Source organism: Eumetopias jubatus, unplaced genomic scaffold (assembly GCF_037043125.1).
Source record: "Eumetopias jubatus isolate StellerSeaLion01/CBP00866 unplaced genomic scaffold, mEumJub1_p1.0 scaffold_15, whole genome shotgun sequence".
Taxonomy (NCBI): domain Eukaryota; kingdom Metazoa; phylum Chordata; class Mammalia; order Carnivora; family Otariidae; genus Eumetopias; species Eumetopias jubatus.
This window is the reverse complement of record NW_028274821.1, coordinates 57,182,979-57,207,718: the sequence shown is the minus strand read 5'-3', so window position 1 is coordinate 57,207,718 and position 24,740 is coordinate 57,182,979. Positions and strand designations below refer to the sequence as shown.

General features: G+C 42.4%; 2 protein-coding genes, 1 non-coding gene and 1 pseudogene across 5 annotated transcripts in view; 1 reads left to right on the top strand and 3 right to left on the bottom strand.

Annotated features, from left to right (window-relative positions):
* The window catches only part of NFX1 (nuclear transcription factor, X-box binding 1), a 72,432-nt gene extending 71,915 nt beyond the window's left edge, over positions 1-517 (bottom strand). For all 3 annotated transcript variants that reach the window (XM_028115159.2, XM_088019203.1, XM_028115160.2), the window contains exon 1: positions 417-517. In XM_028115159.2, the coding sequence (XP_027970960.1) occupies positions 417-441 (25 nt within the window). In that variant the 5' untranslated portion in view covers positions 442-517. The remainder of the gene's footprint in view (positions 1-416) is intronic.
* A 3,949-nt stretch (positions 518-4,466) lies between these two features.
* LOC114218242 (cytochrome c oxidase subunit 8A, mitochondrial pseudogene) lies at positions 4,467-4,737 on the top strand (annotated as a pseudogene).
* Positions 4,738-9,073: 4,336 nt separating this feature from the next.
* On the bottom strand, positions 9,074-24,296 carry CHMP5 (charged multivesicular body protein 5). Its single transcript, XM_028115246.2, has 8 exons — positions 24,040-24,296; positions 23,183-23,287; positions 21,860-21,906; positions 19,377-19,470; positions 19,172-19,243; positions 15,116-15,224; positions 13,340-13,452; positions 9,074-10,856 (listed from the first exon to the last, which is right to left on the bottom strand). The coding sequence occupies exons 1-8, from the start codon at positions 24,106-24,108 to the stop codon at positions 10,806-10,808; spliced, it is 660 nt and encodes a 219-aa protein (XP_027971047.1). The 5' UTR covers positions 24,109-24,296; the 3' UTR covers positions 9,074-10,805.
* LOC114218290 (U6 spliceosomal RNA) lies at positions 16,281-16,387 on the bottom strand. The gene has a single exon (XR_003611165.2). It is a non-coding gene; the product is annotated as a U6 spliceosomal RNA (small nuclear RNA).
* Positions 24,297-24,740: the final 444 nt, after the last annotated feature.

The window sequence follows — 24,740 nt, the reverse complement described above, 5'->3', positions numbered from 1 at the left end:
TCGCGCTCGCTCCGCTGCCCCAGGACGCGCCAACCCGCCACGCATCGAGAGCCCGTCACCGTCACGGGCGGTGACTCGGCCGACGCCCGCCTGCTGGAGATCAGTGCGGCCTCTGCCTTAGTAGGGCCGGGCTGAAGGCGTGACGTACCGCAGCAGGCGAGACGCCCACATCGATTCACTGGGCGCCGGGACAAACCCGCTCTCCCTGGAAACCCAGCTGCGGGGTTTCACAACTCAGTGGAGGACGGTCCAGGTCTCGGTACCCACGACACGCGTGGCTTGGCCCTTCCGAGCCACTATCCCGAGCCCTAGTACGCGCCGCTCTCGCGATATGAATGGCCGGAGCCCTAGGACTCGCCACTGACCCAATTTCCGCTCCCTAGAGGGGCCCAGTCCCGCACCGGCCGGGAGAGTACCTGAGACAGGAGGCGCCTCCGCCATCCCGTGCCAACACCTAAAACGAGCCCGGCAACCTAGAGAGTGCTGTCACCCGGTCACGTGCCTTTGACTTCCGGCGCCGCAAGAATACTCGCATCTGAGCGCCGGGTGGACCGCCACGGAGGTTGCGCGGCCTAAGTGAACTGTGCGGTGCGTCCGTGACGTCAGACACAAGCGCCAGGCGCCGGCCTGGAGGAGGAGACTAGAGGCAGGCTGTGGGTGGCCAGGATCACGTTTGTGCGCCGGTTGGAATGTGCGTAGTCATTGTTTTTCGTTTTGAGATTCACGATGTTCTCTTGTCACTATGCCCTTTTGCCCGGGCACCCAACCAACTTCATCTGGCCTTCCGCAGTTAACTCAGACGTCACCTTCTACCTAGTTTGGCTTTTGGGTTAAAAGGCAACGAAAAAAACGCTAAGTAGTCAAAAGGGAACCTGAGGGAAAATACGCGTTAAAAAAAAAAAAAGATAAAGGGCTAATACACCGAGAACGCTTACAAATCAAAAAACGGTAAGCCAAAACCAAACCAAAATAAAACCCCCTCCACACACACAAAAAAAACCCGATTAACCATAGAACTGGTAAAGGGGCGCCTGGGTGGCTCAGGTCATGATCCTGGAGTCCCGGAATCGAGTCCTACATCAGGCTCCCTGCTCGGCAGGGAGTCTCCTTCTCCCTCTGACCCTCCTCCTCCTCATGCTCTGTCTCTCATTCTCTCTCTCTCAAATAAAATCTTAAAAAAAAAAGAAATGGTAAAGGACTTGAATGGGCAGATGACAATAAGATACTACAGATGGATACTGAACGGAAGGGAGAAAGTTTGGAAGCACCAGTAATTTTTAAAGTAACAATTTTAGGGACGCCTGGGTAGCTCAGTCAAAGCGCCCGTGACGGTGGCGGGCTCTCCATGCGTGGCGGGTTGGCGCGTCCTGGGTCAGCGGAGCGAGGACGAGCCGAACATCAGTGGTTTCCATTGTCAGACTGCCTGGAATCGCAATGTGACAGAGTCTGTTTCCTCATCCATCGGTTGGGGGTAAATAAGTTAATTCCTTTGTTCAGGTCATGATCCCAGGGTGCTGCGTGTGGCTCCCTGCTCAGCGGGGAGTCTGCTCGTCCCTCTCCCTCTGCTCCTCCCTCCTGCTCGTGTTCTCTCTCTCTTAAATAATAAAATCTTAAAAAAATAAAGTAACAAAATTTTAAATGAATGTATGGAGTTTGTTTTGTTATTGCATTACTAAATAGAACACATTTAAGCCTGAAGCATGTGCATTTGTAACCTAATTCACTGGTCCAGACTTCCCCCCAAACACGAAATAGATTCATTTATTCACATGCGTTTTAATGCATACTCTTAGGCATTGCTTTAAGTGCTGGAAGTAAATGGTGAAAAAGACAAACATGGTCCCCACCCTCATGAATTGCATTGTCTAGTAGAGGAGATTAAAAACTTATATTTACAAATTAATAATTTTTAATTTCAAATTATGTTAGCATTATGAAAGAAATAAGCAGGGTAACAGTGATACTTAATAGGATTTGCTCCAGAGAAGATGGCCAGGCTTCCTTGAGTAGAAGGAAAGATGAGAAAAAGCTAACTATATGAAGATTCAGAGAGAAGGAATAGTAATGTGCAATGGCTATGAGTAAGGAAAGACCTTGAAGTATTCAAGGTGTTGAAATATCTGCTGGACAATAGTGAGAAAGGAGAATGGCATAATATGAAATTGAAGAGGTAGGTAAGGAGATCACACAAATCACCTGCAGGCCATGATAATGGATTTTATTCCAAGAGTAGTAGGAAGAGATTGAAGTGTTCTAAGCAAACAAGTGGTAGGTATCTGACCTACACGTAAAAGATTTCTCCTTTGCCCAAAGGAAGAGTGAATTGTGGGGGAGCAAGAATAGAAGTGGGCAGAGCAGTTACATTTTTGTATTAGGCTAATGCAGATGATGGTGGCCTTGGACTAGAGTGACAGCAAATGAGATGGAGAGAAGAGGATATGAGGTATATTTGAGATATAACCAGTGGCCAGCTTCTAAACTTTTTTCATGCCAACAGGTGTGATGTTGTTTTAACTAATTTTCATTCCTCTGATTACTAATGAGTTTGAACATTTCTTTTTTTAAAGATTTTATTATTGGGGCGCCTGGGTGGCTCAGTTCGTTGGGTGGCTGCCTTTGGCTCAGGTCATGATCCTGGAGTCCCTGGATTGAGTCCCACATCGGGCTCCCTGCTCAGCAGGGAGTCTGCTTCTCCCTCTGACCCTCCCCCTGTCATGTGCTCTCTCTCATTCTCTCTCAAATAAATAAATAAAATCTTAAAAAAAAGATTTTATTGTTTATTTATTTTTTAAAGATTTCATTTATTTACCCAACAGACAGAGACACAACGAGAGAGGGAACACAAGCAGGCGGAATGGGGGAAGGAGAGGCAGGCCTCCTGCTGAGCAGGGAGCCCGATGCGGGGCTCGATCCCAGGTCCCTGGGATCATGACTGGAGCTGAAGGCAGATGCCCAACGACTGAGCCACCCAGGCGCCCCTATTATTTCTTTTAAAGTAATCTCTACACCCAACACAGAGCTTGAACTCATAACCCCAAGATCAAGAGTTGCACACTCTATCAACTGAGCCAGCTAGGCACTACAAGTCTGAACATTTCTTAATGACCTTTTGAGTTTCTTCTTTTTTAACTGCTTATTCACACCCATTGCCTATTTTTTTCTATTGGGGTTGCTCTATTTTTCTTGCTTATGGTTTCTTGTATATTACAGATATCAATTCCTTGTCAGCTTTATACATTTCAGTTGTCTTCTTTTCTTCCATTGTCTATTTTGTCCTTTACTGAACATAAATCCTTAATTTTGACAGGTCTGTTCATCAAACCAACCAACCATACAGTCACCTTTAGAAATTACCAGATATATCAGTCTCAATCAGGAGAGAGGAACCACACAGTCATTTGAACAGAGATTTTATTTATTTAAAGACTTATTAACTATAACAGAGCATTGGAGTAATAAGGGGATTGACTAATAAAGAAGTAAAAAGAACTCTAAAATAAAATAGGATTAGCAATATAAGGAACAGCCACTACCTCTAGGGTTGAGATAAACTGTCTAATGAAGATCACCCCAGAGCTAACGTGCAGACCTTGTCAGACAGGATGTGCCCTATGGCTCACTAGATGGCAGGGTAGTGGCTGTGGTGCTGCAATAGCAGAAGCTGCCAGAAATCTACCTTGTAGGGTACTGGGGAAAGTCATTTATGGGGAGGTGTCTCAGAAAAGGCACTCTACTACAAACCACCTGAGGGGTTGCCAAGAGAAGTTTCTGGCTGTTAGCCACCATAAACTGAAAAGACCACGTGCTGAAGAAGCCCTGTACTTTGCTGAAGCCAAACACTGGAGAAGCCCCCCCACAGCACAAAAGCCTGACTAACTGAAACACTAAACCAGGAAACAAGGGCGCCTGGGTGGCTCAGTTGGTTGGGCAAATGCCTTCAGCTCAGGTCATAATCCTGGAGTCCCGGGATCGAGTCCTGCATCGGGCTCCCTGCTCAGCAGGGAGTCTGCTTCTTCCTCTGACCCTCCCCCCCCATGCTCTCTCTCTGTCTCATTCTCCCTCTCAAATAAATAATAATAAAAAATCACACAAAAAACGGGAAACAAAACCTTTTCCTCCTGCAATATCTCTCTGGTGCCCTCTACTGACAAATCTTAGTATCTGCCAGCTGGTGAAGGATAATATTTAAAAGGGTGCAAATCATTTCACAGAGCAGGCAAAAAGGATAAATTTGGAACTGAATGGCATACTAGGGACTTATAAAAAATGTCAGTAAGAAAACATCTATCTGGCCTTTCCTATACAAACAGTACTTTATACAACATACTAAAACTTACGACATACTTGCATTAAAAAAGAAGTGCCGGGTCTCCCCGGCGCCGGAATTTCCGGCTGGCGCCACCATTTTGGCTTTCCGACCTTGGGCTACTACTGCTGGTCACTGTCTGCAGCTTCTCCGTGCGGTCATGTCTGTGCCTACACCGCAGCTGCAGAGGGGCCTCACAGGCTTCACCCCGCGGCTCCCGGTGCAGCGTGCCCAGATCCATTCCAAGCCGCCGCGGGAGGAGCTCGGGACCGTGGATGACGCCATTGGGCTCACCTCCTGCTTCCTGTTTCCTCCTGCCATCAGGCTGGGTCCTGTCACATCTGGAGTGGTACAAGAAACGGGAGTGAAGGGGGCTGTCCTGTCCCTCACCCTGTGACCTGACCACCCCTGGCCTCTCCTGATCATGTCTGCTGCATTCCTGAACGGCCTTCCCAGGATCATGTCCTTCAATTACCTCTTCTGCAATCATGACCTCTCGATTTCCCTTGGTGACATCCTCAGACCACATATATTGGTGTATAAGGCCCTACTTGGTAAGGCCCTCCTTATAACAAAGTCTATTTAAACCTTAAAAAAAAAAGTCCAGAGGTGCCTGGGTGGCTCAGTCGCTTAAGCGGCCAGCTCTTGATTTCGGCTCAGGTCATGATCTCAGGGTTGTGAGACTGAGCCGGGCATCCGGTTCCACGCTCAGCAGGAAGTCTGCTTAAGATTCCCTCTCCCTCTCCCTCGCCCCCTCCATAATAAATAAATAGGTCTTTAAGAAAATAAAAATAAATAAAAAGTCCAGACACTGTAATATTCGCTAAGAAGAAATGAGCTGTCAAGCCATGAATAACACATGGAGGAAACATAAATGCATATTACGAAATGAAAGAAACCAATCTGAAAAGGCTATATTATATATGATTCCAACTATATGACATTTGGAAAAGGCAAAACTATGGAGACAGTAAAAAGATCAGTGGTAGCCAGGGCTCGGGGAAGGGAAGGATGAATGGGCAGAGCACAGAGGATTTCTAGGGCAGTGAAACTATTCTTTATGATACAATGGTGGTTACATTGTCTAAATCCATAGAAAGTACACCAAAAGTAAACTCTATGTAAACTGTGGACTTTGGGTGATAATAAGGTGTCAGTGTAGGCTCATGGATTGTAACAAATGCACCACTGTGGTGTGGGATGTCTATAATGGGGGAGGTTGCGCATGTGTGGGGACAGGGCATACATGAGAATTCTCTGTACTTTCTGCTCAAATCTGTTGTGATTCAAAACTGCTCTGAAAAATAAAGTTTATTAATTAAAAAAAAAGATCTCAAATCAACAGCTTAACCTTCTACCTTAAGAAACTAGAAAAAGAAGAGCAAACTAAACTAAAACAAGTAGAAGGAAGGAAACAATAAAGGTTAGAACAGAAATAAAAATAGAAAACAACAAAACAAAGTAGTTCACTAAATAAAAAGAACAAAACTGACTAACTTTTAGCTAGACAAGAAAAAAAAAGAAAAAAACTCAAATTATTAAAATTAGGAATCAAAGAGGGGACCTTATTATTGACCTTAAAGAAATAAGAAGAATTATAAGGGAATCCTATGGACAACTTTATGCTAACAAATTAGATCACCTAGATGACATGGACAAATTCCTAGAAACACACAAACTACCAAAACGGACTCAAGAAAAATAGAAAAATCTGAGTAGACTTACAGGAAGTAAAGAGATTTAATTAGTAATAAAAAAGCTTCCCACAAAGCCCAGGCCCAGATGGCTTCACCGGTAAATTCTACCATATATTCAAAGAACTGACACCAGGGACGCCTGGGTGGCTCAGTTGTTAAGCGTCTGCCTTTGGCTCAGGTCATGATCCCGGGGTCCTGGGATTGAGTTCCACATTGGGCTCCTTGCTCAGTGAGGAGCCTGCTTCTCCCTCTCCCTCTACTGCTCCCCCTGCTTGTGCTCTCTCTTTCTCTCTCTGACAAGTAAATAAAAATCTTTAAAAAAAAACAAAAACAAAGAATTGACACCAATCCTTCACAAACTCTCCCTAAAAATAGAAGAGGAGGGAATATGTCCCAACTCATTCTCTGGATGAAAACTGCCTTAGGGCAATCAGTGCCTAGCTCTCCATTTGTAGAAATTGATGGCAACAGTCCAGACTGCTTGTCCATGAAAATGGAGTCAGACTGATCAGGCATCCTAGGGCAGTGGTTCTTAATTCTGGCTACATATAAAAACTACCTGGGGAGCTTTTAAAAATCCAAGTGCTCACACCATATTCAGATCTATTATATTAGAATCTATGGGGGTAGGAAAATATAAAAGGAAAGCTATGGGAGATGAATAGAGGTTGAAGTGCCAAACTTTTACTCTCTTACTGGATCCAATCTCCTCCACCTTTGCTAAACTGCTGGAGCTGACAGATTACAACTCAAGGAGACCACCTGCACTGAACTCTGCTTCAGAGATGCTGACCGGTGGCAGCTACAGAAGTGATCATCAGAGACTATGCTGTGCCTGGGACTGACTCTATCACAGGACTCATCTTCTCCACTTTCCTTAAATTCACTAAGATTGACACAGACCAAGGCCTGGCCTTTGGTCTTTTCTGAGTACAGCAAGAATTAGCAGAATGATAAAGGTGTTAAGGAATCTCCAGGGAAAGGTATGGTCAGAGGCAGGGAATCATGACTTTATGGTGGAAATGGGGAAACTGGAAGTAATTATTGCAGCCTAACAATGAAAAGTGGGATATGGCACAGAGAGAGGCTACAGAGAAATTTTGGGGACTTTTATTGGCAAGTGACAAGAACCCAACTCCAACTAGTTTAAGCAGAAAAGGGGGTCTGTTGGCAGAATTCTGAGAGTTCACAGAATTGAAGAGTTGCAGAGACTTGGAGCCCTCTGGGGGTCTCAAGGATCAGAAGTCAGGCCTCAGTGCCATGAGGATTCTTTCATTCCGCCTCTCGTCTCATCTCCTCTCTGGCCTCCCATATCTCAAGCTTCTCATACTGACAAAGACTTTGGGAGGGTAGGGGAAGAAAGTATTTCCTCTAAGTTTCCATTTAGAAAATTCAAAGGAAGAACTTCCAACAGGCACAGCCTAGTCACAAGCCCACGTTCATAGCTTGGAAGAATAAGGATAGGGCTACTCTAATTGGTATTTTTGCAATAATCATATGGTTATATGGGGGGAGGCAGTTCTGTAAAAGAAAATGTTGGAGCACCTGGCTGGCTCAGTGAGAAGAGACTTGGAGTACAACTCCTGATCTCAGGGTCATGAGTTTGAGCCCCCCCACTGGGTGCAGAGACTCCTTAAATGAATAAATAAAAACTTAAAAAGAAAATTTCTCCATCTTAAGAAAAAAAAGCAAAGTTTTTTTTTTTTTAAGATTTATTCGTGAGACAGAGAGAGAATGAATGGGGGGCGGTGGCAGAGGGAGAGAACATCCAAGTAGACTCCCACTGAGCATAGAGCCCGATGTGGGGCTCAATCCCGAGACCCTGAGATCATGAACTGAGCTGAAACCAAGAGTTGGATGCCCAACTAACTGAGCCACCCAGGTGCCCCCTCCTTTTTTAAAAGATTTTATTTTTTAAGTAATCTCTACACCAAACATAGGCTCAAACTTACAACCCCAAGATCAAGGGTCACATGCTTTACTGACTGAGCCAGCCAGGCACCCCAGAGAATGTTGTTTTGAAAAGACTAAGCAATAAAGCATTACAGAGAGGTAGGGGCCAAGTCACAGGCAGCTTTGTATGTCTTACTGGAGGTGTCAGGGAACCATAAAAGACTTTAAGTAGTGATTAGGTCAGATTTGTATTTTAGAAAGATAAATATAGCTGTATGTGATGAATGGACTCAAGGAAGTGAAACTATGCATGAAGAGAAAGCAAGTCATTAATTCCAAAAGACACTTAGGGTTAAAAGCAGGGTTTGATGATTAATTGAATGTGTAGGGTGAGGCAAAATGTAGGCATCAAGGCTAACTCAAGAACTTTCTGTTTTGAATGATGGAGGATAATGGTTCCATTAGCTGAGACAGGGAAAACAAGAGGAGACTCAGGTCTGAGGGAAAGATGATGGTTGTCTTGGCCATTTGAATATCAAGTGTTTGCTGGCTTTGGGAACATCCAAATAATTGCTAGGCAAACAGCTGCATGTGAATAGGATTCTGAAACTCAGGGGCAAGATCTGGGATAGAAGTATAGATTTAGAGGTCAGCAGTTAAAGCCATGAGAATAGTTGAACTCAGTAAATATAAGTGATCAGAGAAAGAAGTATGGTGGATAAAGGTCAGAATCCTGAGGAACACCAACATTAGAGTTGGAGAGATGAGGATTTCAGAACGGAGTCTTAGAGAAAATAGGAACAGGAAAACCAAGGCAGAAATTTTGTTAGAATGATTGCTCACTGGTATCCAATGCACTGAAGAGGTCTAGTTGGAGGACTAAGTATCACCCATTAAAACTGGCAATATATGGGACACTGATAACATTGGCAAGATAAGAAACAGAGCAGGAATGTTTGCCAAGAGTGAATCCCAAGATCATAAGCTTAATTTGGATGTCAGATTTTAGGTAATGGTGGGACATTTAATTAAGAATGCCCAGGACTGGGTGCCTGGGTGGTTCAGTCGTTAAGCATCTGCCTTCGGCTCAGGTCATGATCCCAGGGTCCTGGGATCGAGTCCCATATCGGGCTCCCTGCTCGGCAGGAAGCCTGCTTCTCCCTCTTCCACTCCCCCTGCTTGTGTTCCTGCTCTCGTGCTCTCTGTCAAATAAATAAATAAAATCTTTAAAAAAAAAAAGAATGCCCAGGACTGAAAATAAGAATGAAGAAAGAAGTCTAGGCTAGTGACAGTTATTTTGAGTCCTTAGTGCACAGGTAATACTTAAAATCTTGGGTGTGATACATTTCAAGGATATATCTTTTGATATATCTCAAATCCAAGATTGAAACTGTAGTGGAAGAAATATTTAAAGAGCTGAGTGAGAAATTATAGAGAAGCCAAGGAAGGCTTCAAGAAGGTAATGATGAATAGCACAATGTTCGATCTCATTGGAAGGTTTCTTGAGAAGCGAGATTAGTCCCCACTAATGGATCATTAAAGACTCTGAAATTGGGCAGGAGTTTGGACTGGCTGTGGCACTTCTGGCACCTTCCAAGAAAAGAACTGAAGCCCCTATTTTGTTGTTGTTGTTGTTAATAGCCCACATATGAGAATAGCAAGTTGCAAAGTATAGTTAACACTTGAACAATGTGGGGTATAGGGCACAACTGAAAATCTGCATATAACTTTTAACTCCCCCCAAACTATACCAATAGCCTACTGTTGACCAAAAGCCTTACCAATAACATAAGCAACTAACACATACTTTGTATGTTATATGTATTATATACTGTATTCTTACAATAAAGTAAGCTACGGAAAAGAAAATATTATTAAGAAAATCACAAAGAAAATACATTTACAATCTTGTACTGTAAAAAATCCATGTAGAAGTGGATTGTGTTCAAACCTGTGTTATTTAAGGGTCAACTATACTCACTGACCATTACTTCAATTATTCCTCACAAAAGCCTTGTGAGGTAAGCATGATTGTACTAATAAGGAAACAGAAGTTTAACAAAGTGAGTAGGCTGCTTAGAAGTTATTAGACAGTAGACCAGGGCCCAGGCCTGGACTGTTCTTTGTTCTTTCCTCTGATGTTAGCACTTAAATTTGATTTCTGTAGTGGAGTTTTTAGATGAATCAACATTAAAATTATATTAAGATTTTTCTGTACTAGAAGTTTTAGGCTGAAGTGACATTATTAAAATTATATCCTTTTGAAAAATATTTATTGAGTATAAATAAATGTCCTATACATTAAATATCAAGAAATAGTCATTATTGGTTATAAGTCAGGCTGTAATACTGAGGGAACCACAAATCAAAATATCCACTCATGATACAGTAGTGATAATTCATTCCAGTATCAGACATAGTAATGATTTACTCACAGGACACAACAAAACCCATCAAAAAAGGCTATCACTTTAACCAACCTGTAATACCACAATAGAAAATGGTTTTGAATCATAGAATGAACGGTCCCAATAATCTCATCTTTGTCTTATCAATTTGTCAGGTCAATTTCAGATTGTGGAGTTATACGATCTTAGAATTTCAAGATTCCATTTCCTTGGTTTTATTTCAAATTATTATTAATAAATGAAAACAAGTCATACATAGTCACTGATACTTGTAAGTAAGTTAGTCTTTCATAGGAGAAAGGAAATAAAAATTTAGTATGAAGAAAGCATCCCCCAAACAATGAATCTCTTTACAGAAAAAAATGAAAGAGCAATATAATTAAACTTTCCTTTGAAGAAAGGAAAGAAACCTAAATCTGTTATGGTAAATTTGGAAAGATAAATATTTCCTAGTCCCACAATATGTGTTTATTTTACATGATGTACTTGAATGACGCAAGTCTATGAAGCAGGGATCTGTGGCAATCCAAATTCATCCACCAGGACTCCATCCTGTGAAAAGAAAGCAATGTTCAGTGCCACTGTTTTTCAAGTGATAAAACAAATGATTACAAATATTTAGTAGTCAAAACTCATTTCCGAGTGTTTAACCAATGAACATCAAAATCCCCGAGAAGATGAGAAGCATTTTCATGAAAGGTAAAGGGGGACATGATAAACCAAGAAAAGATTGGAAAAGCTCAAAATGGGTGCTTGTTTGCAGGGTAGAAGAAAAGTGAGAGAAACAGACACTTAAGAGTAAACCTGGGGGGCGGTGCCTGGGTGGCTCAATTGGTTGAGCAGCTGCCTTTGGCTCAGGTCACGATCCCAGGGTCCCGGGATCAGGTCTTGCACTGGGCTCCCTGCTCAGCGGGAGCCTGCTTCTCCCTCTCCCTCTGCCACTCCCCCTGCTTGTGCTCTCTCTCAAATAAATAAAATCTTAAAAAAAAAAAAAAAGTAAACCTAGGAAGGGGAAGCAGGAACTGGGAACGTCTGGGAGGAAAGGCTGAGGAGTTAGTCCCTGCCTCCAGATTCCCATTTTCACTCTGATTCCTAAAGTGAACCACTACCTTTTGCAGTTTCCCAATCCTTAAAGGAAGAGTACCCTAGGACAGGCAGTTACTTCCACACTGTACTTTACTACAAACTTATAGGCAGTGATACCACTATCAATTAAGAAACTATACCTCAACAGCACATTTAACTCAGGAATCTGTGACAAATAGAAGATGGAAACATAGATGCTACAGGATATTGACAAGGTGAGTTGTGGTAGGTAGCATTAATAAAAATTATTTCAGGTAGGGGTGCCTGGGTGGCTCAGTCGTTGAGCACGTCTGCCTTCAGCTCAGGTCCTGATCCCAGAGTCCTGGGAATGAGCCCCGCATCAGCTTCCCTGCTCCGCGGGAGGCCTGCTTCTCCCTCTCCCACTCCCCCTACTTGTGTTCCCTCTCTCGCTGTCTGTCAAATAAATAAATAAAATCTTTAAAAAAAAATTATTTCAGATATGTTCAAAAAAACCACCCTGTGCCTGGAACCTTGAAATGGTCAGAGGCGGGGGTGGTGGGGTGGGGTAGAATGGGCAGTAGAGAAAGGTAAGATTGCCCTAGACTCAAGGAGCAAGGGAGGGTACAGTAAGGGCAGGTGCACGTTCGTAGAAATTAGCTCGAAGGGACCTGAGAAACTACCTACTCCTCACCTTTTGCTCCCCCCATTTCATACGTGGAAAAAACTGATGAGGTTCAGACAGAAAACAAGAATTTCTAATTTGCTCCAAGTTGGGGTGCCTGGTTGGCTCAGTTGGATGCTGAGCATCTGACTCTTGGTTATGGCTCAGGTCATTATCTCAGGGTTGTCCAGCTCTGCACTGAGGGGGAGTCAGCTCTGGGATTCTCTCTCTCTGCACCCCCACCCCGCTCTCTCTCTCTCTCAAATAAATACGTCTTTTTTTTTTTTTTTTGCTCCAAGTCATACAGTGAATAAAGGCAGAGCTGAGGAGACTGGCTCTCACTCAAGGATTCTGCACACTCAATGTGCACATTGGGAGATAATGCAAACACAGGATAAATGGCAATAGAAAAAAAATGACATTTACACGAGGAACTAAGATAGAGTGAACAGGATTTCATAAGTAACAAAATTTTATCTGTTTATAATAATGACAACCATGTGGCTTTGGATAGGGCTTTCAGTTCGCCATACAAGATCTAACTTGGTCTACACAACAATTATGTGAGATAATTATAATTATCTGCATGTTAAAGATACAAGGAACAGAAAAGTTCAAAACAGTTAAGTGATTTGCCAAGTCTCAGTCAGTTAGTGGTGGGGCTGAGACTTAAACCCAGGTATCCTGATTCTTTACCTTGTTAAATGAGAATCTTTCTTTTTTTTTTTTTAAGATTTTATTTATTTATTTGAGAGAGAGAATGAGAGAGAGCATGAGAGGGAAGAGGGTCACAGGGAGAAGCAGACTCCCTACTGAGCGGGGAGCCCGACGCGGGACTCGATCCCGGGACTCCAGGATCATGACCTGAGCCGAAGGCAGTTGCTTAACCAACTGAGCCACCCAGGCGCCCTAAATGAGAATCTTTCTATATTAAGTTTTATACTTAAATTATTAATCTTTATTAAAAAAAATCCACCCTACAATTAAGCAGTGTGTATGGAGGGCAGAACTTTCTTTCATGCTGCTGCCTAGCATGGTTTATGCATGTGTTAGTGATATTTTTCCAGGAAATGCTATCTAAAACGTATAAACGGAACCTACTACAAGTTCGTAATTAAATTATACAAATTGTTAATGTAGAAACTCCTGGGCCTCAGTGACACAACGTACACAGCCTGTCCACAGTTTAATATTAGCAAGGGGTCCCAAAATAATGACTGAGACAATCTTTCCTTGTTCTAACTTAAGACTACCTGGTAGATTCCCAAATTGGTAATCAAGCATAAAACCTTTACCATTTTGCATAGCTAACAGAAAAAGCATTCACCTTATTCTTTGTGTCAGTGGGAACACCTTCTGGAATTGCAGGTGCAGATGCTGCTTCATCCAAGTAAGAGCTGTCTTCGTCGGCCAGAAGCTCATCACCCAGTGCATCCAACTCTGTTATTGAAAAAGTCAACATTTCACTAAAATTTACACAAGAAAATTGGCAGCTAATGTTAAGGAAGTTAGACAAATTATTTGTTATAAGACAAAAATTTTAAAACAAAGGGAAAAGGATTATTAATTTCTATTTTCAAAATAAAAGATGACCATTATAAGAAACTTTCAAGGGAACAAATGTGGTAACATCTATGAAAAACAAAAACCAAACTAAAACTAACAAAACAACCATTCCCCACAGGTTTACAAGGCCCTAGTCTTCATGGGAAGAGTCTAGAGCTATTGCTTGGCCAATTCAAATTAGAAAATTTGAGCAATAACAAATATACAAAATTTTCTCTCATTTATTGATGAACTTGAAAGAAGGCAGTGAAAGTAAGCTAGAGATTGTTATATACTGATGATCATCACATGAAATCAGGCTTTAAAAACAAGTCTACGGTAAAGTTGAGCTGGAAATGACCAAGAGAAATGACAAGAGCAGGTAGAGATTCATCAGGGGAAACTCCGGATAGGAAATAAAGAAATTAATGTTTTAAGTGTACAATATAGTGATTCAACAATTCTGTAATTACCCAGTGCTCATCACAGGTAAGTGTGCTCTTAATCCCCTTCACCTATTTCTTCCATGCCCTCCCCACCCCTCTAGCACTTTGTTCTCTAGAGTTAAGAGTCTGTTTTTTTCATCTTTTTCTTTGTTTCTTAAATTCCACATATAAGTGAAATCATCATGGTATTTGTCTTTCTCTGTCGGACTTATTTCACTTAGGATTATATCCTCTAGATCCAACCATGTTGTTGCAAATGGCAGGATTTCATTCTTTTTTATGGCTAAGTAATATTCCACTGTGTATATATACCACATCTTCTTTACCAATTCATCTATGGATGGACATCTTGGGCTGCTTCCATATCTTGGCTATTAAAAACAATGCTGCAATAGACTAGGGGTGTATGTATTTTTTCAAAATAGTGTTTTCGTTTTCTTCGGGTAAAGATTCCTCTCTCTGAGACCACTCAACAACCCCTTCCATTTTTTTCCTGCTAACCCCTACTCATCCTTCAGGACCCATGCCTGTCTCCACTCCCAAGTAGGTTACATTCCCCAGCTATGCGCTCCACAGTACCCCATACTTCTCCTTCCCAACAGTTTGTGTTCTTGCTATTAATTATTTGAAACAAGCAGTTTCTTACTCCTGGCTAGAGAAGCTTCATGAATGCAGGGACCGTATCTGCTTTCTTCAATGTTAAACCCTCAGCATCTAACACAGTACCTGGCATATGGTAGATGCACACTAAGTACTTGCCAGTGACTATTTCTTGATCTGCTTTGCTGTTCTGAGGGAGAGACTCCAATAATAGGGAGAACAAAATCCAAAGAAAAATGGCAGGGAAAGGCAGTAATTAGATACCAAGTACCAGGTCAGCAGAGACCTTTGCCCCGACTTTCCTCTGTAGCTTGTCCTTCCCAGAGTTGTTGGTGGAGGATGCAAATCTGACATGCCTGCCTCACAAGCTCTTTGCCCAGAGACTGTACCATAAACTAACTCTCACAGAACCCTTGCAGGAATTTTCTCTAGCATTTGGGAAAAGGTCCCAGGAAATCACCCTTTCAGACTCTAAAACTTTTTCTTTCCTAATTGCTTTTCCCACAACATACCTGCTTCCAGGTCATCTTCATCTAATTCTGGGGTACCATAACTACGGCTCAGCGCTTCTTGGATTTCATTGGCATCTTCCATCATATCTTCTAGCTGGTCTTGTAAGTCCTTACAGAAATATATATGACAGCTTTCATTAATTTCCTACTATTTTCCTCTAACCACAACCCACCCTATTCTCTCCTCTGAATCTTAGAAACAAACAATTTTTAAAAAGATAATGTACATAAAATGCCGAGTACATACCAGTTCTCAACAATTGTTAGTTTCCTTCCCTTACCCCAGTCCTTGCCTAGTGATTGTTTTTAGTCAACAACTGAGCAGGTGCTCCTCTAAAGGATGGGTCTGAATAACTCCTGAATGCCCCTTCCAATCAAAAGTATAAGAGAGTCTTAGAGGGGAGGCGGGTGGAGGGATGAGTTAGCCTGGTGATGGGTATTAAAGAGGGCATGTTCTGCATGGAGCACTGGGTGTTATACGCAAACAATGAATCATGGAACACTAGCTCAAAAACTAATGATGTAATGTATAGTGATTAACATAATAATAAAAATAATAAAGTCAAAAAAAAAGTATAAGAGAGCTTAATGAACTATCTAAAAATCACAAAACTGAAGATTCCCCTAACAGTAACTGTGAATGCCAATGACCCACATAATCCTCCTTTTGGTAATAAAATATAAACTCAAAAATAAAGAATTAAATTGGGGGACCTGGCTGGCTCAAAGAGCATGCAACTCTTGATCTTGGGGTCGTGGGTTTGAAGACCACCCTAGGTATAGAGATTACTACAAAAAATAGAAATAAACTTAAAAAAAAAAAGAATTAAATTGGTGATCTTGCATTTTAATTTAAGGTGCCTCTTGGAAATCCAAAGTCCTATTGCAAGAACAGATGCCCATCAGCTCTCTGTCATCACAGAAAGTTTACCTAAAACATTAAGTCCGGGAACATCTACACTATCAACATTTTCCTAGTTTATGGAGAAAAGCAGGTAATAGAGACAAGCAAATTAGTCTTTTTAAAAAATTTTTATTTATTTATTTATTTCTTAAAAGATTTTATTTATTTGAGAGAGAGAATGAGAGAGAGAGAGAGCATGAGAGGGGGGAGGGTCAGAGGGAGACGCAGACTCCCTGCTGAGCAGGGAGCCTGATGTGGGACAAAAATATGGAACGCTTCACGAATTTGCATGTCATCCTTGTGCAGGGGCCATGCTAATCTTCTCTGTATTGTTCCAATTTCAGTATATGTGCTGCTGAAGTGAGCACACAAATTAGTCTTCTTAAGTCAGCTAAAGACTGACTATACTGTGTAGGGAGAAAAAACAGTAGTGGAAACAACTGTTCTACCAGGCCCACCCCGGATGGAGAAACAGAAATAGAATCAGGACAGGCTTGATATCCGAAACCAGGCTGGTGAAAATAATTGACTGAGAGCAAAAGTCATCTGTGAATGATCTACCCATGATTAACTGGAAGACTACAAGGCCAGAAATAATGTAAAACCAATCTGAGAAGTGCTACAGCATAATATAGGGCAGCTAGTATAATGGTTAGGAGCACAGACTCTGGAATCAGACATATAAAAGCTCGAATTTTGCCTTACTTAATAAGAAAGTCCCTAAGCCATAATTTTCTCATCTGTAAAATGAGATTATTAATGGCCATACCTCAGAGGGTTTTGTAAGGCTTTATTGCAATAATACATGTAAAACACTAAAGCACTTAATACTACATATCTTCCACTGTGTTAAGGATATGCAGAGAGGGGCCGCTGGGTGGCTCAGTAGGTGAAGCATCTGCTTTCGGCTCAGGTCATGATCGCGAAGTCCTGGGATCGAGCCCCGCATCGGGCTCCCTGCTCAGTGGGCAGTCTGCTTCTCCCTCTCCCTCTACAGTTCCCCCTCTGCTTATGCTCTCTCTCTCAAATAAATAAATAAAATCTTACAAAAGAAAAAGAGGATATGCAGAGTAACAATGTGCTCGTCAGACTTAAATTTCCACAGAAAGGGAACAGACTATTGTTGATAACGCAGAAAATCCAAATTGGCACCATTTATCCTTCAGAATATTTAGAACAATGCAAAACATTTGAGAACTCCTCCGGGCCCCCAAAGTGGAGGTTTGTTTTTCCATTTAAAGGTGAAGAAGACAACACAGAGAGTAAAATGAAAAACACTTTAAAAAAAAGAAAACACTAAGATTTTCTGTATTTTCAGTGCCCAAATACCACACTGTATGTATGTGACATTCCACTGTACAGAGAAGCACTGGCTGAAACAAAAACTAAAAGAGAGTGAAAACACAGAGTAAGCTAATCAAGTCAAGTTTCTGCTGTGCTATCATATATCAAGACAAGTCTCCCCAAATCATTTATGGATAGGATTCCTTGAAATAGACTCTATGAAAGACACACACACACACACACACACACACACACACACACACCACACACACACACACACAATCATCACACAAAGAATTAACAGGTTCAATATTGGATACACAACACAAAAGTAATATAAACAAATACAAGCACTAGACCTGATGTGCAGAAACTGAAAAATAGGAAGGCTAGGAACAGAGAATATAGACAAAATACAAAAAAAATGAGTTATAAAACAATGAAAATGTTTTATAAAGTATTTTAGGAAAACAAATGAAATTCAAAATAGCCCAACTGACAACAGACACAGACAGACACACAGGCCAAAAGGGAGAGAAAGAAGCTCTCCACCTGCCATATGGGCAAATCTAGGAGGAAACACGAAAAGGATAATTAGATAGGGAACCAGACAGACAACTGCAGATAGAAGATGGAGAGATGTACAAAACCCCCAGAAAGACCACAATTTCTGTTTTGTTGAGATTAAATAGCTCTAATTAAAACATAAGGAACCCTATAAACAGAAAACAAAATTCAGTTTCATTATATTACCAAATAGTATTGTACAAATAAGAAAAATTTACTTGGAACATTTTCTCAGTCAATGTCCCGGAAGATGTCACTGAGCTTAACTCCCTGTGAGCAGAGACTGGTGCAGGATTAGAGAGACAGCCATGGGCAGTCCAAGGAGGGGTGCTCGAGAAAAGTAAGATAGGAGGAATGCCCTCACTTGTACTAAAGATCCACACTCCTGGAGAATACTCTTCAGAGGCAGTAAAATGCCAGGAAGATAGTAAATAACCAACAAATACGGCTTGAATCGGGCAGGACTGCTTTAGCTCCTTTAATAGTCTCTTGTTCATTTGTTCATCATCCATCAAAAACTTTCTGAACACCAACTATGGCCAGGCATTGTTCAAGGCCTAACAGTGAATAAAATCAAGTCCCTGCCCTCATAGAAAGAGACATTCTACTGGGGGTTGGGGGGAGGGTGGAGTGGCGTGATAAAGTCAAAAATATCACCATACCAGCAGAAAGGCCTCTTTCCTCTGACCAGTCACCGCTCACTCCCTCTATTTCTGCTTGCCATCTGGGCTGTTCACCTGGCAGAGGTGAGAGGAGCCAAGTGCTTAGGGCTCACCTCCCAACTAAAGCATGATCTCAAAAGACATGTTAATTTTAAGAATCTAATAACATTATTATTAAATATATAAAGAGAATTACTAGAAAAGGGAACCAGCTCTACTGCAGGAACTGTGTCAAACACCTGACATATACATCCTCATTTAACACTTGTGACAATCCTGGGAGATGGGTCGCAACATCACTACTTTGCAATTCAGGAAACAGACTCAAAATCATTTAGTGAGTTAGAAGTAATGGGAAACTGGCAGCTTCTTCACTGAGTGTCTATTATGTGCCAGGTATTGTGTGCATAGACACACCAGCTCATTTATTTCATCCTCACCATAACCATATATGGCATTAGGATCCTTGTGTTAACAAGGAATCAGAGTCATTTGGTATCCTTTCCCAAAGTTACGATATTAGTAAATGGCAAGCTCAAGATTGAATCAGTCTTCTGTGTTCTTTCCATCACATACACATTCATTTGGATTCTTTCCAAAACTAGTGTACATTCTTGCAGAAACCAGTACACATCTCACCTCGATCTGGTCGATTTTCACTTGCTTGTATGCTTTCTTCATTTCCTTTACTCCCAGTTTCATAGCATCAACCTAAAAAAAGATAAGAGAGAACACAATGTCTTAAGAAGCCATGTTGGTGAAATTGTCTTTTAAATACTATGGGAAAAGATCAAAAGAGTAAAAAAATAAAATAAAATCATGGGAAAAGGTGCTATGGAAATACCGTGGTCTTGGTGTCCTTCAATGACTGGATGGTGTAATTGGCTTGTTCCATGTTAAATGACTGTTGGGCAAGATTGTCCCGCTGCTGCTCATACCTTTTTAGAATCAATTAAGAATGGTAAATGTGAGCCAGACAGAAATCCTTAGGAAGAAAGTATCTCCAACATTAAATAGGAATTTTTTTTTAAAAGATTTTATTTATTTATTTGAGAGAGAGAGAATGAGAGATAGAAAGCACGAGAGGGAAGAGGGTCAGAGGGAGAAGCAGACTCCCTGCTGAGCAGGAAGCCCAGTGTGGGACTCGATCCCGGGACTCCAGGATCATGACCTGAGCCGAAGGCAGTCGCTTAACCAACTGAGCCACCCAGGCACCCCAAATAGGAATTTTCTTTAAAAAATTAAATACACAGAAAAACTGGCAAAAGCAGTATAATCCCTCTAATACAAATATCATCTGATGTACCCCTCCAGTCTTTTGTCTTTGTATCTTAGTTATGAGACTATTTTCCACTTAATATTATAGCCTTTGCTGTTTTCTATGTTACTACATACTCTTAATACGTCTTTATGATGTTTCAAATGATTTCCTATGATAAATCCCCAAAAACAGAATTCTTGGGGCAAAGGGTAGGATGATTTTTAAGGCTCTTCATACATATAACTAAACCGGTTTTCCAGTAGACTGAACTTCTTGAGGATAGGTATTATTTTTTATTAATCTTATATCCATAATTAAGTAATTCACCTGGCCTGATATAATACCTGGTGCTCAAAACTTTTTTTTAAAGATTTTATTTATTTATTTGACAGAGAGAGAGACAGTGAGAGAGGGAACACAAGCAGGGGGAGTGGGAGAGGGAGAGGCAGGCTTCCCTCTGAGCAGGGAGCCCAATGCGGGGCTCGATCCCAGGACCCTGAGATCATGACCTGAGCCGAAGGCAGACGCTTAACGACTGAGCCACCCAGGTGCCCTCCAAAATGTTTTTTTAAATAAAGTTTTATATCAAAGTATAATACTACCTCAAAGACTTATGTCCCTATGGTCTTTATACAATATTTGGAAACCATCTAACTATCCAACCAGAAGAAAATTGGTCAATTCATGGTGTAGGCAAATGGTGGTAGAATTATCACCACCCCATTAAAGTTTCCAAAGAATGTATAAAAGGAAAAAAAATGTATAAAAGGAGAGAAATGCTCATGATATAATGTGAAGTGGAAAGGGACAACCTATATTTACACAATACAATTTTTCTTCTAAAAAGCTATATGCACAGATTCCATGCATGCACAACCAGAGAAAAGAAACTAAGAAATCAGCATTCTAAAAATGGTTATTTCTGGTAGTAGGAATCTAGGTAAATGTTCTTTTCTTTTGTTCAAGTTTATGTATTTTCCTAGCATCTATGATGAATATACATTCCTTTTGTTAAAAAAAAATTACTTAAAAACTGCAGTGCTACCTACTAATAAGGAACAGTTTTACCATGCTCTCACCATTATCATTTTTTTCCAATTTTGTCTAATTTAAAAGGAGGAAGGTGGTATCTGATACAAAGACATTTTATTTTTTAAATTTTTTAGTTATGTTAATCACCATACATCATTTTTTTTTAAAGATTTTATTTATTTATTCATGAGAGACAGAGAGAGAGAGAGAGAGAGAAGCAGAGGGAGAAGCAGGCTCCCTGCTGAGCAGGGAGCCTGATGCGGGGCTCGATCCCAGGACCCTGGGATCATGACCTGAGCCGAAGGCAGACGCCCAACCATCTGAGCCACCCAGGCGCCCCGTACATCATTAGTTTTTGATGTAGTGTTCCATGACTCGTTGTTTGTGTTGATAAAAAGACACTTTAAAAATAAAAATAGAGATATCAACAACATTTCTGATTCCTTATAAGTTGCTTACATCTGACCCCTACAACCCTGCAGAAGGTCTCATCAGCTGGACAGCCCACAGGGGTAAGCACCAAAGATGCTATTTGGCTTCTGCTCAAACACTGAGACATAGTCACCTAAAATAAATTAAGGACCCTTAAATCTATTCTGGTTGGGAGGGAACAGGTATTCAGGATTCTCAATTTTACAAACAAAAAGGCATAGTCTAATCAAATAAATAATGGGAGAACCTATAGATCTGGGCAGTCCAATACAGAAGCCACTAGCCACATATGGCTACTTAATTGTTAAAAATTAAACACTTTTCAAGTGCTCAAGAGCCACACATGGCTAAGAGCTACTGTACTGAACAACATAGATATAGAACATCTTTATCATAGCAAAAAGTTCTGTTTAGATGGACAGTGCTGCAACAGATAGTGCTGAACATGCAGGGGGAGAAAAACCCAGCTCACCGGATATGTAAATGAAATTTGCAACTAAATCAAGAATGCTTATAAAATAGTATGAAAAACTGAAGAATGTAAGACCATTTCCCTTTCAGTTAAACCTGCTGGAGGAAAGGAGGTTACACTTATAACTTACATCCGCTTTTGCTTTAAAACCCTCAAGGCTTTCTGTTTGACCATATTCTAGAGAAAAAAACAGATTTTAATTAAAAGAAGTAGAAAACACACATATAGTAAAAGAAATCTCCTGTATCTCAGACTTACATATCTATTTTCTTCTTCAAAGTCATAGACAGAGTGGCTCCTGGACTCTTTTTCACCTCCCAAGCATAGTCTTTAAGCCTCAGCTCGTCTCTGTCTTTGCACCCCACATCTCAGGGTACTGAACTGCATTCTCTTTAGTGCATTGTCTCTCCATGGCCACCCACAATAGTGCCTATTTGTACATCCAGTTGCCTTAGGGAGATTCCCAACTTGGACTTCTTGCTATCCACTCAAACTCAACAGGCCCAAAATCTCACCAATATTATTAACAATGGTCCCACCAATCTCTCACTTGGTTAAGAACCTTTATATCAACCTTACATTTCCTCTTTGTCTCTTCATGCAGTCATCTCGTTACTGATTTTCAGAACTCACTTGCAAACTGATTTTCCTGTCATTTTCCTGACTGCCACCATGGTTTAGGCTTTCATCTCAAGTCTAGATGAGCTTTCCTGCCTCTGGTCATTCTTCATTCCATGCCATCCAACTAAGATGGCTGAGAAAAAGCCTCTTGTCACTGCCCTTTCCATACTGTTCCATAAATCATTGTATTTGTCTCCTCCAATGAAGAAGGAAAAGCAGGTATTACTCACAGATGATAATATCTAACATTTATTATTTATGAATGTTTCTATGTACCAGACACAGTGCTAGGGAGGTCACATGAATTACCTCATTTAATCCTCATACTATAAAGTAGGTGTTATCCCCATTTTACAGATAGGGAAACTGAGGTTCAGTGGCGCTAAGTAACTTAGTTCAAATAGTTAATAAGTTACAGAGATGGGGAAAAAAGAAGGTAGTTCTATATCCACAGTTCATGCACTTAAATATGGTAATCTCTGTTTCTACCTAATAGAAGAGGAAAATAAGGTATTAAGTGACTTTATGACGGTCACGGCTAGTAGGTAGTGATGATGTTATTAATAGAATGCTGGTCTCTAGATGCTGTTCTGAGACTGCCACCTTCTCAGTAGAATGTATTAATTCCCCTGTACATGCTTCTGGACCAGTCGTCAGCATCTTCTCTCCACCAGACTAAACCCCAGCCTTCCTCTCATATCAAGCTGCAAATCCTCCTCCCTGAAGGATACACCCTCACGTTTTCTCCTTACCAGACTACTACTGGGCCCTACTTCCATAGGTGCTCAAATTAGGCTGTCGCAGCATGTTCTGCAGCTGCTGCCTACCTTACCTTGGCAGGACCCTCTCTCATCTTCTTGATCTGATCCTTATACTTCACGAGCTCAGCATCCAGTCGAGAAATCTTCTTGTCAATGGATTCTGCCCTGCTGTCCACCTTGAGAAAACAGACATAGTTAGGACAATACACTTACAAGAGAAGGGGCAGGAGAGGAAAGAAGGGTGGGAAAGTGGTTCCCAACCAGGGGGAGATTACTAGTCAGAAACACTGGGAGGCTTTTATAAACTATACTCCACCCCTCAGATTCTCATATTCTAGGGCCCCTTTCAAGTGTGCTTGAGCAGAAAAGAATTTGGGAAACAGGCTGAGTTGACATTCTCCTACAATCAGAGACTAGTCAGACTGGGGGGCTCAACCAGGTGTGTGAAATGGGCTAGGGCTGTAAATCTAATGCTATTCGTTTAGATAGGGGGTGATGCCTTAATGCGAGGGGCCAGAGTTCTGAATTTCCTGTTACTTAGATCCAGGATTGGGGTACGTATATGTTGACCTAGGATATCAAGTTGAGGATCCTGATGTGGGAGAGGGATGAAGAATAAAAGAGAGGAAAAGGGTCGGGCTGGACCGAAATGGAAAGGATGTGGGCCTATGGCCGGTTGGGGCAGGAGACGGAAAGAGCGAGTAAACACGGCAGCAGGCCTCAGAAGGGGTTGGGTGCAAGTAGTGTTAGCGGGTCCCTGGTTTGTGGCGTCAGGAATGACCTGGGTAACAGGAACGAAGATGAGGTGGAGAAGGCCGAGGTGTCCGGAACCGAGAATGGAATGGAGGAGTAGGAGCCTGGAGCCGAGGTGGGCGGGGTCGGGAGTGTCAGAGTCCCTGAGTCTAGTTATGCGTGGTCAAGTGCCCACCGTGCCAATGCAGTCAGTCAGGCTGGGCGGCGGAGCCTTGGGTTTCGCTTTCCCGAAGAATCGGTTCATCTTGGGCGGCCACGAAGAAAACCCAAACACTGGAGCAGGACTAGAAACGGAAGCAGAGCCACCTCCGCCTCCTCCTTCACTTCCGGCCCCCCCGCGCAAGCGCAATGTGCCTATTGGAGTTTCCCGACCCTTTTTCCGGATTTTCAGCGCGACCTTCCGGGGAAGGAGAGCTCCGGGAGGTTGGAGGCGGCGGACCGTCAGCAGGGGCGTGGCCTCGGTGAAGGGCGTGGGGCGGGGTTCCAGTGAGTGGGGCGGGGCCTCGGTTGAGTGGGTGGGGCCGGGGCGGCTTCGGCGGAATACAGCGGGGCCAGAGCCAGGCCTGCTCTGAGGGGCGGGGCCGGGTGGGCGGGGCGGCCGGGGTGGGCCGGGGCCGGGAGGGGCGGGGAGGGGCGGGGAAGTAGCCTGGCTGGGCTGCAAAGCGCGGAGCGCAGCGCCCACCGCTGGGTGGTCAGCAAGCGCGGGTCTGGCGGAGCGCGGTGGCGCGCGGAGACCGCGAGGCGACCGGGGGCGGCTGGGTCCCCGGCGGCGCGGCCCTCGGCCGGGCCGGGAGACGCGCCAGTCGGTGCCCCAGGCCGAGCGCGGCCCGCCTCCCTCTCAGCGATCATCCGTCAGGAGTGCGGCCAGCGGGCATG

Coding starts and splice junctions, on each gene's coding strand:
- CHMP5 (XM_028115246.2), bottom strand. CDS start 24,108: ATGAACCGATTCTTCGGGAAAGCGAAACCCAAGGCTCCGCCGCCCAGC. Junction 13,453..15,115: donor TGAAGATGACCTGGAAGCAG/GTATGTTGTGGG, acceptor TTTCAATAACAG/AGTTGGATGCACTGGGTGAT. Junction 10,857..13,339: donor CCACTGACACAAAGAATAAG/GTGAATGCTTTT, acceptor TTCTTTTCACAG/GATGGAGTCCTGGTGGATGA.